Source organism: Falco peregrinus, chromosome 5 (genome assembly GCF_023634155.1).
Source record: "Falco peregrinus isolate bFalPer1 chromosome 5, bFalPer1.pri, whole genome shotgun sequence".
NCBI classification, from domain to species: domain Eukaryota; kingdom Metazoa; phylum Chordata; class Aves; order Falconiformes; family Falconidae; genus Falco; species Falco peregrinus.
Window position 1 is genome coordinate 78,259,668 of NC_073725.1, and position 9,873 is coordinate 78,269,540.

A 9,873-nucleotide genomic window follows, 5' to 3' on the forward strand; every position below is an offset into this window, starting at 1 on the left:
GTGGAGGCCATACCCTGGCCAAGTCCTTCGTCCACTCGCCCTCCTGCCCATGCTGCTCACAGCACACATGGGGCTGCAGCCTGGACCCCTGGGTCTTGGCTGTGCCGGCCCCAGCAGCTGCTTTCCACCAGTGTGCTGGAAGGGCTACCTCCTCCTCGACTCTGTGGGGGTGGTACGCTGGGTCTGATTTGGGGGTTGTGTTGTGCAACCACCTCCCATGTAACCTTTTCTCTCTCTCCCACGCAGCTTGTGACTGCCATCCTGTTGGTGCAGCCGGCAAGACTTGCAACCAGACAACGGGGCAGTGCCCATGCAAGGATGGTGTGACCGGCCTCACCTGCAACCGCTGTGCCAAGGGCTACCAGCAGAGCCGCTCGCCAGTGGCCCCCTGCATCAGTGAGTGCTGCCGTGCCCTGCCCTGTGCTCAGGACCCCTGCCAGTGCTGGGGGATTCTCTCCTTGGGCTGGTTCCAGTGGGTGCTTCTCAGTCCCCCACCACATGTGGTGGGAGAGAAGCTGAGACGAGAGAGTGGCCACCCTTATGGACGTCCTCCAGGAGGTGGTTGAGTTTGGGTGGTTTGGTCACCTTCTGTGGGCACCCATGCTTCACATCTCCCCACGCAAGAGGCTCTGAAAGACCCCTTGGGTTAGTTTTTCCAGCTGGCTGAAACAGCCCTGCTGGGTCACATCTTTGGCTGGAGCAAGGTGCCCTCCTCACCTGGCTGAGCCCTGAGCATGGTCAGGTCTGGGGCAAGGCCAGATCCTGTGGTCAGTGTAAAACTGTGTTTATTGTTGCAGTATGTCTGAATTTGACCCAAGTGGCAGAGGAACAGCTTCCCACCTTGTAGCATCCGCTGGCACTGCCGGAGCGGTGGCAGTGGGGGTGAGCTGGCAGGGCTGGCTCCTCTCCTGTTCTTCCCCACATTTGGGGTTAGGACCGAACTTCCCTCAGGTTTTGTCACCAGGTATCCTGAGAAAGTGGGGGCTTGCCTACACTTACCCTGTACTGTGCAGCCTTGAACATACTCAGATCAGCCAAGCACCCATCCGATGCCCAAACTGAGTCCAGGTGAGCTGAGCATCCAGGGAGCGTCCGTCCCTGGAGCATGTGTCCTCCACAGCGGCGGCTTAGGGCTCTTGGGGGTTGCAGCATCTCAGCCTGGCCGAATTTACTGAGCTCAGTCTGGGCATCTCTGGATCTGTTTAATAGCCTGCAATACTCAGGTCAGACTCATCCCATTGTCTTTTTTAGTGAGTCACTGGAGATGACCCACAAAACCCCCTCTACACCCCGCCTGCAAGGGGGCTTTTGCTCAGGTGTTAGCCCCAGAGCTGATGATCCCTTTCCTTAAGACATCTTTCCCTTCCTCTTCCAGAGATCCCTGCCATCAACCCCACCTCCCTGGTCACCAGCACAGAGGCACCCGCAGGTAAGTGCTCCACGTCCCAGGCCGAGCCTGTGGCCCCAGCCCTATGCAGAGACCCTCCCACCTCCCCTATCCCCTGCACATCGAGGGCTGAGCCCTGCCAAGCCCTTTGGCAAAAAGGTTAATAGTGAAAAATGTTGGTGAAAAAAATAACTGAGATTTGAAATCATGTTAATTTCTTGGAAGGAACTGACAAAGCTTGATGAGGCTTTCTCAGGGAAAAGTTTTCTCCATCCCCTCCAAGGAGGAAAGCAGGGGTGCAGCCCACCAGCTCCTCACCACCCCTTGGCAGCACCATGCTCAGCCCTCCCCACTGCTGCAGGATGTGGCCTTGCAGGGCAAAGCAGCCGCTTTGCACCTCCTCCCTGACCGCCCCTCTTCTATCAGCCACCCCCCACCATCTCACTTCATCCTGGCACCCCTGTGCCCTACGTGGTGGTCACCAACAGTGGGAGCAATGGATGGGCTGTGCTGATGCTGGGCCAGGTCTTGAGATGCATGCATGGCCATGCATGGGAGGGGGCTGCAGCAGGGCTTTTCTCTCTCCCCTCCTCTCCTTCCGCAGTCCTGTCAGTATGGTAGCGTAACTGTTCATAGCTATCCTGTTTCTATCCCTCTGTAGGGATCCTGAGCCAGGTCAAGGGGGAGAAGCTAGGGAAAGAAGCAGTCCCTTTCCTCCTCAGGCCACCCTTCACCCTGCTGTCCTCAGGATCTTGGTCTTCTCCCGCATGCCAGTGTGGGGTAATACACAGCCTGTGCCCTATGTGCATCCTTCTCCCCAGCTCTCCTTCCTGCAGCCACCTTGCCTTGGGGATGGAAAATGCCAACAGCCTCTTCCCTGGCGGACATGTGCTTAGGATGTACTCCCCAGCCTTTTGGGAACATCTAGCATGACCCCTGCAGCCACATGCACGCACTCAGTGACCATGGGAGGGGGACAGGGACAAGGGGTGTCAAAGGTGTGGATCTATGGCAGGACAAAAGCGTGCAGATGGGGATGGAGAGGGGAGATGGACAGAAGGAGGCTGGTAGCTCAGCTGCTTGCAGAGCGACGTTGGCCCTGCACGTGTGCGGATCCCACGTATCAATGAAAGACCGGGAGTTCTGCACAGCCCAGCGCCCACCCAGCACCCACAGACACATCTCAGCCCTTCCAGCCCTGCTCCGCAGAGGCTCCAGAAAACAGGAGGGTTATCAGGTCGTGAGTCGAGCCGCCCTATGTGAGTCCTGCAGAGGTTTCACTCCACGCTCTGGCAGCATCTTGCCCGATGGGGTGACCATAAAGGCTGAGCTGTCAGTGACGGTAACGCTGCTGGGGAGGCTGCATGGGATGGGGCAGACCAGCACCACCCCTGCTCCTGCCTCTCTGCCTGCCCTGCCCACACAGCGGGCAGGAGTTGGGAACACCAGGCTTTGGGAAAGGGAAAAAAGTGGTTGGGAGGGAAAGGGGGATTTGGACGGTTTCATTGCAAACAGAGAGCGACACATGGAACAGAGTTAATCAAGGTGACTCCCCTCTAGTGCTTTATAAATAGGAACAGTCTTAGAGTGATGTCTGATCTTTTCAGCTGCGTAAAAATAAATGGCACTTTCTGGAGACCCGGGTGTTTACTTTGTTTTAGCGGAGCAGGTCTGCCTTAAACTGCCTCTAGTTTTATCTGTGGGTTTGTTGTTTTAAGATTTCTGGCTTCTAGCTTGAATATCTTTAATGCAAAGTAGCTCGCCTCTGCCCAGAGTCTGCACTGGGGGGAGCAGGGCGCCCAGCTGGGGTCCTGCTGCCCCCTTTGCTGAGGCAGGGGATCAGAGATGGATGGAGTAGGTGGTGCTGCCCTGCCCAACTCTGCCTGGGTTACCCTGCCTGCCATGTGCTTGTGCCATGGGCAGGGCTGGCCACAGCAATGCACCCTGCCTGCTGCCTGCACCCTGCCTGCTGCCTGCACCCTGCTTGCTGCCTGCACACTGGTGCCCCTCTGCCTGCATCCTTCTGCCCCAGGAGCCCCCAGGCTCCCCTGTGAGCAGGGCACTCACCCCCTCAGTGCCCACAGTCGTCCCACCCTAGGCAGCCTCTGAGCCCCCTCTCTCCCCGGTTCCCCACCTCTCTCCCTGCCTCGGGCAGCAGGTGCCGGGCTGCAGGAACAGGGGCACATTGTTCAGGGCTGCCGCACTCAGGTGCTGGGCTTCCCCCCCTCTCCCCATCCTCCTCCCTGTCCCCCTGTGCATCTGGGCTTTTCACGGATGTTGCCATCCTCTGCATCGATCTTCCCAGCTTTCTCCTGCCTTTCCAACCCTCTGCAGCCTTTGAGGTCCGGCTTTGATCTCTCTGCCTGAGCAGCCGACTGGCTCAGCAGTAAAACGTCGTAGGTCCATTCTCATAATTTTTATTATTATTATCTTAAAATATTTTCCACTTAGTGGAAAAAAAATATCCTTGTTCCCTGTTAGCAGAATTAACAAAATTCATGGAGCACAAAACAGGGCTTTAAAAGAATTCAAAGTCAGCAGTAAAAGTTTTGCAGCCATAACACCTAATTAAGTTACATCTCTCTTAAAACAAAATATTCTTTTTTTTCAAGGTGAGGAGAAGTAAACCAGATGTGCAAAATCACTGCCTCTTGCACATGCTCCCCCTCAGCGATGGGGGATGCCCATGCCAGGCTGGTGGCTTGCTGGTCACCATCTATCTCCTCCCACGTGTGTGTGGCATCGCCTGGTGCTTGCTCTGCTCTGTCCATCCATCCCACGTGCCAGCTCCCCACTGCCAGCGGAGACGTTGCCTGTCCGTGGGGTGCCACTGCCTGGGACATGAAGGGGACTGAGCAGTAGGACAGGGCTGTAGCTATCCCAGGGGTGCACCAAGTGTCTAGGACCGGGCTGTGGCATATCCTGGGAATGCAGCAGCATCTCGGGGTTTGTGGGTGCACTCTCCCAGCCTCAGGTTGTGGCAGGTCTCTGCCATCCCCCAGCACCTCCATGGGGCTCAGCTGCCCCACCAGGCTGTGTGGGCACGGTGGGAGGGGTGGGCAGGAGGGTGGCTGCAGGTGGGGGCTAAACTTGATCTTCTTTCCACTGCCCTGCAGGATGTGTAATGCAGCAACTGGGAAGTTTAAAAAGGAGCTGGGAAAGTGGGGAGTTGCTCTGGGGGCTGCCAGGGGAGAGGCGCTCATAAAGCGGCTTCTCCGATGGCCATTCAGATGGCCTGCCAGACGATTTTAGGGATGGACGGAGCGTGCTGCCCTGCTGAGCTAGCAGGGTGGGAAGAGCTGCTGCCAGGCTCCTTGGGCTCTGCCTGGGGGAACAGCCATCCCCTGGTATGTGGCATCCCAGTGGGCATGGGAGGCTGTAGCTGTGGTCCACAGCCATGTTGTGATGAGGGCTGGGGGCGGAGACCCCCAGCAGAGCCCTGCTGCAGGGGAACCTTGCAGGAACTGGATGGGGTGCCCAGGGAGAGGCAGTTTGTGGAGGTGCAGGCAGGACCCAGCTGCCCCTCTGGCAGAGAATGAGCTGGGTGGCAGGCCTGGCACCCCTCACCTGGCCACCCCCCACCCACAGCACCCATGCGTGGTGATGGAGCCACACACTCAGAGGCAAGGAAGGCAAATGCTTTGAGCTACTTGGTCTTTGTTTTTTTCTTCCCAAGTTTCTTATAGAAATTGAGCAGGAATTGCTTTTATATTTGAGGAACGTTCCTCAGCACAAAGCTGAGGTTAAAAAAATCCCCAAAATAATCCCAAATTGTTAATTCCCAACACCATTTTCAGTTATTTTGAATCAGAGTTTTATGATGTTAATAATGAACAGGAACTCAGGGCAGTTACTGGTTTTCTTTCTGCTTTTCTTCCCCATCACCGAACAAGGAGGGTGGCAGGCTGGCCAAGGATGCCCTGCAGCCTGGTACCACCACCCATCACCCCACCACTCATGGGCTCAGCACCATGTGGCACCCACTCTGGTTCATGGCCGGCTGCAGGATGTTTTCTGTGCCCCCCAGCTGTCTCCTTTCACCACCTGGCCCTGCACGGCATGGCACTGGCAAAGTGCTGCAGTGGTAGGGCTCCCAGCTCCAACTCCAGCAGCATGAGCACCACAAACCCATGTGGTCCCACACCTTCACCAAAGGCTCGCGCAGGGCTGGGACCCAGGCTGGCCCCTGCAGCAGGCAGGGAGGGGCACAGCCTGCACCCAACCCCAAAAAGTAGTTGCTTAGGCACATGACATCCTCCTCTGCTCTGCTTGGGGAGGAAAATGTCACCCATCCTGCTGGGTGCTCCCCAAAATAAAGTGGGAGCTCCCTTTTAGAGTCCCCTTCATGTAGCAGGAAAGGACAGAGCAGAGTGTCAGGGATGGGCCCATAGCATGTCCCAGAGGATGCAGCGGGGTCCAGGACGGGGCTGTAACACATCCCAGGGATGCAGCAGATGGGGGCAATTTCCAGTGCCACAGCAGAGCACTTCAGAGCACTCGGCAGCCACCCTGCATGGGGCAGCCCTGTGCCCCCTCCACGGCCACCACCTCTGTCCCAGGGGATGCAGCGGGGCCAGGGCAGCTCTGCCAGCCTGGGCAGAGGGGTAGCATGGCAGCACAGGGGGGATGAGCCGAGAATCAGGGCTCACCCACCTCTGCCAAGAATTAGGTTCATGCTGTGCCACTTCTATCAATGACAAATTTGGAACAGGCGGCACAAAGTCCCAGATAAAAAGGAGAGCAGCAGAGCCCAGAGCCAGTTTGTGGTCCTGGGCTTCTTTCTTTCCTCTTTTCTCCTCCTCCCCTTGGCACAGGGCACTGTTATTCCCCCACCTTCCCCCCGACCCTCTCCTCCATCCCCAGCGATCGCTGTGGCAACCTGCAAACAAAGACAACTTCAGAGACTGCTGGCTCTGTCCCGGGACATGGGGCCAAGCCAGAGAGAGAACCTGTGAGGGGGAGAGAAAAGAAGAAAGATGGGCTTAGAAAAAACATGCCATTTGGAAAGAGACAAATTGAGATGTTCAAAGGAAGATGGCAGGGGGAAAGAAAGGAGAACAGGGCTGCTTCAGCAATTGTTGGGATCAAAGCCTTGGGGAGAAGGAAAAAGTCATTCCCTGCCCTCCCTCTGCTTGAGATGCAAATCTGGGGTCTTTAGAAATGCACGGAAAAAAAGCTTCCTTGAGGACATGAGCCTTGTCTGGAGCTGGGGGACAGCAGGGAGGGATGCTTTGTGGAGTGGTGGACAGCCTGGTGGCCTCTCCAGCCCTTCTGGAGCAGCCTGAGCAGGGGATGCTTGGGCAGCAGGAGTGGCCTGGCAGAGCAGAGCCACTTCCCTCATCCACCTGCTTCCCCCAGCCCGAGTCCCCTTCCCTGCTTCTGGGCACCGATGAGGTGTGGGTCTCTGGAGGGGCAGCCCCATGAGGATGCTTCCCACCACCGTGGCCCCTGAAGGCTTTCACCCCGGAGGATTACAGCCTCCTTGGTCTGGGATCAGACCTTCCTTTTGGTCTCTGGCCTCTGGGTCCGATGGTGGGGTTGGTACTAAGTTCTCTCTTCCCCACATCACCCAGGTTTGCAGGGCCATAGCTGTTCTGGGTGACCCTCCTTGGCCATGGCCCTGCCTGCTCGCCATGGTGGCCACTATCACCTCACCTGCATCTCTCCCATCCATCCCCTCCTCTGGAGGAGAGTCCCCAGGCTCCCTCCACCACTCCATGCTGATTTATTCTGCAGGACATCATCCCCATCAGTACAGGACATGACACAGTCGCTCTGTGGGCACAAGGCCCTTTGATTTCTTCTCCAAGCTGATGTGGTGTCAGTGTTCATGCTGGGATTTGAGCCCCCAGCTCTTGTGAGCTGTCAGAGGGGCATCTGGACTTGCCAAACCCCCATCCCCAGAAGCAGCCTAGGCCCTGGCTCAGGAGCCTTCTGGAGAGTACTGGGATGTGGAGTACCCACCACCCTGTGCCAGGCTGGGTCTCATTGCTGTCCCCTCCACCCTGTTCCCTCATACCTTGCAGTGTGACAGGACCTTACGTACCTCAAGCCCCTCAGTGCTCAACCCTCTGTTCTTCCTCCACAGATTGTGACTCCTACTGCAAGCCAGCCAAGGGCAACTACAAGATTAACATGAAGAAGTACTGCAAGAAGGACTATGGTAAGGACCTCCTCCCACTCCAGGCCCCGCTGGGCTTTGCCACAGAGGCAGCCAAGGGCGGGCTGCAGGCTGGCTGTGGGTGGGGGAGATGCAGATGTCCCAGGGGATGGGGAGTACCCAGCAAGGAGGGGGGTCCCCAAATCAGCCACCCCAGGTGTGGTGGATGAGGCAGGTGGGGCTGCTGGGGATGGGCAGTTCCCATCACCAAAGCTTCCTTCTGACAGCAAGGCAAAGCATCCCCCATCACCATGCCTCCCCCCCTCTTTTCACTCAGTGGTCCAGGTGAACATCCTGGAAATGGAGACGGTGGCCAACTGGGCCAAGTTTACCATCAACATCCTCTCTGTCTACAAGTGCCGCGATGAGCGGGTCAAGCGCGGCGACAACTTCTTGTGGATCCACCTGAAAGACCTGTCCTGCAAATGCCCCAAGATTCAGATCAGCAAGAAGTACTTGGTCATGGGGATCAGCGAAAACTCCACTGACCGGCCAGGACTGATGGCCGACAAGAACAGCCTGGTCATCCAGTGGCGGGATGCCTGGACACGCCGCCTTCGGAAACTGCAGCGGCGGGAGAAGAAGGGGAAGTGCGTGAAGCCCTGAGGGGTTTCCACACGTCCCATCCCACCCCGTGCTCAGCCCCAGCCCGGCTGTGCGCTGCCAGACTGCGCCCAGAGACTCTGTACATATATATAGTGTGAACGGACTCTTCTGTCTATAGTGTATATTTTGGCAATGGTTTCCCTTTGTGTGTGCGTGTGCACGTGTGGGTGTGCGTGTGGGTTTTTTTCTCTAAGTGTGTATTAAAAATAACACAGTAATGACAAACCTTTAATGGGGAGCAAAGTGGAGCAAGATCCCATGGGTGCCTGTCACTTGAAGGAGCTCAAAAGGGATTGGTGTCCTGCTCCGGGCATTTCTAGGCTTTTCTTTTCCCTTTAACAGTCTTCTGCCCGGTGTGGCGTTGACACCTGAGTTGACAGTTCTCCTTTCTCCAGTGTCCAGGGCCTTCCTCTTCCTCGCTCTCTGAAAACATTCTGCTGTCTCAGACCTCTGTCTGCCCTTCTCCTTGCCCAGTAGGAACAGGAGCTCAGAGTCTTCTGTCCTTCATGCCAATGTGCAACGGGCAGGCTGAGTAGAAACCAGCCAGCGCTGGTTGTAGAATCCAACGCTGCAGAGGGACCGGCCCCAGGAGCTCTGCCAGGAAGAACAAATGAACTTTTGCAAGGCCTGATACTCTGGTGACCTCAGGTTCACATAAACCAGTGCTGCTGCTGGGGCAGGGCCCATGCGATGCTGCAGTGCCACGGGGAGGAGTCAGGCCATGGCAGTGGGTTGGTGGCCACTACCAGGCTCTGTGCCCACCAGGTAGAAAGGAACACACTTTGCAACCCCCTGGCCATTACCTATCCTGGTGCATAGTCCAGGAGACCCAGCGGGAAAGACCTGGAGACACCCATTTTCCCCTCCCATGTCCACCAAGGCTGTAGCCTGCCCCACCAGCAGGACCTGGGGTGGAGTGAAGAGGCTGACTGGAGCCATCGTCTATCATCATCCATTCACCCAGGTCTATGCCCCTATATTCTCAGCTGCTACCAACTGACAGAATTCCACCTGTTTCTGTTGAGCTGACGCCAAGTGACCATCTGCCTTGGTGTGCATCCTTCAGAGCTGGCCTGACTGCATGCTCTCCTTGGGAAGTATTGCTGTGGCCGAGATTGTCCAAGGAGGTGCACAAGGCAGAGGTGGCAGGAAGAGAGAAGAGCTTTCATTGACCCACCTCTAGTCTTTTATATCTTCTTCACCGTGTGTTAGTCTCCAGTTCAAACAGACATCAGTATCTTCCCATGTTGAGATTGTAGCAGTCCTGGCATAATAAATATGATTAGAAATAATAGGTGCTCTGACAATAGATATTCCTTTCCCTACAAACCTTGCCTTGCTTGTTGACTGGCTCAGCAAGGTATTGTAACCTACATCACAGTCTTCCAGTGCTTTAGGATGATGCTTTGCCCTTTTGAGCCCACAGCAGTTTGCATGGACTCCCCATCCCATGGGTGGTCTGGTGCTTCTGGGCTCCAGCATCCCAGGGTGGGATGAAGCCAAAGAGACTGGTGGAGCACTGTCTGTGTTCAGCACCCGGGAATTTGGGAAGTGAGGATCTAGGCACCGGGGGATGTCTGTGTGGACATACAGGTGCCCTAGTCGGGGAACTCAGTGCATTGGTGAAATTGCTGGAGGTGCTGGGAGTGGATTTTCAGAGATGTGGAGGGTCTGCAGTGCCAGCTTTCAGGTCCACAGGGCACAGGCAGAACTGGAGAGA

At 56.4% G+C, this 9,873-nt stretch overlaps 1 protein-coding gene across 1 annotated transcript in view; it reads left to right on the top strand.

The window, feature by feature from the left end:
- The window catches only part of NTN3 (netrin 3), a 31,940-nt gene extending 22,349 nt beyond the window's left edge, over positions 1–9,591 (top strand). Inside the window, exons 4-7 of the mRNA XM_055805587.1 lie at positions 247–396; positions 1,376–1,429; positions 7,476–7,550; positions 7,825–9,591. Of these exons, the coding sequence (XP_055661562.1) occupies positions 247–396; positions 1,376–1,429; positions 7,476–7,550; positions 7,825–8,153 (608 nt within the window). The 3' untranslated portion in view covers positions 8,154–9,591. The remainder of the gene's footprint in view (positions 1–246; positions 397–1,375; positions 1,430–7,475; positions 7,551–7,824) is intronic.
- The last annotated feature ends 282 nt before the right edge of the window (positions 9,592–9,873 follow it).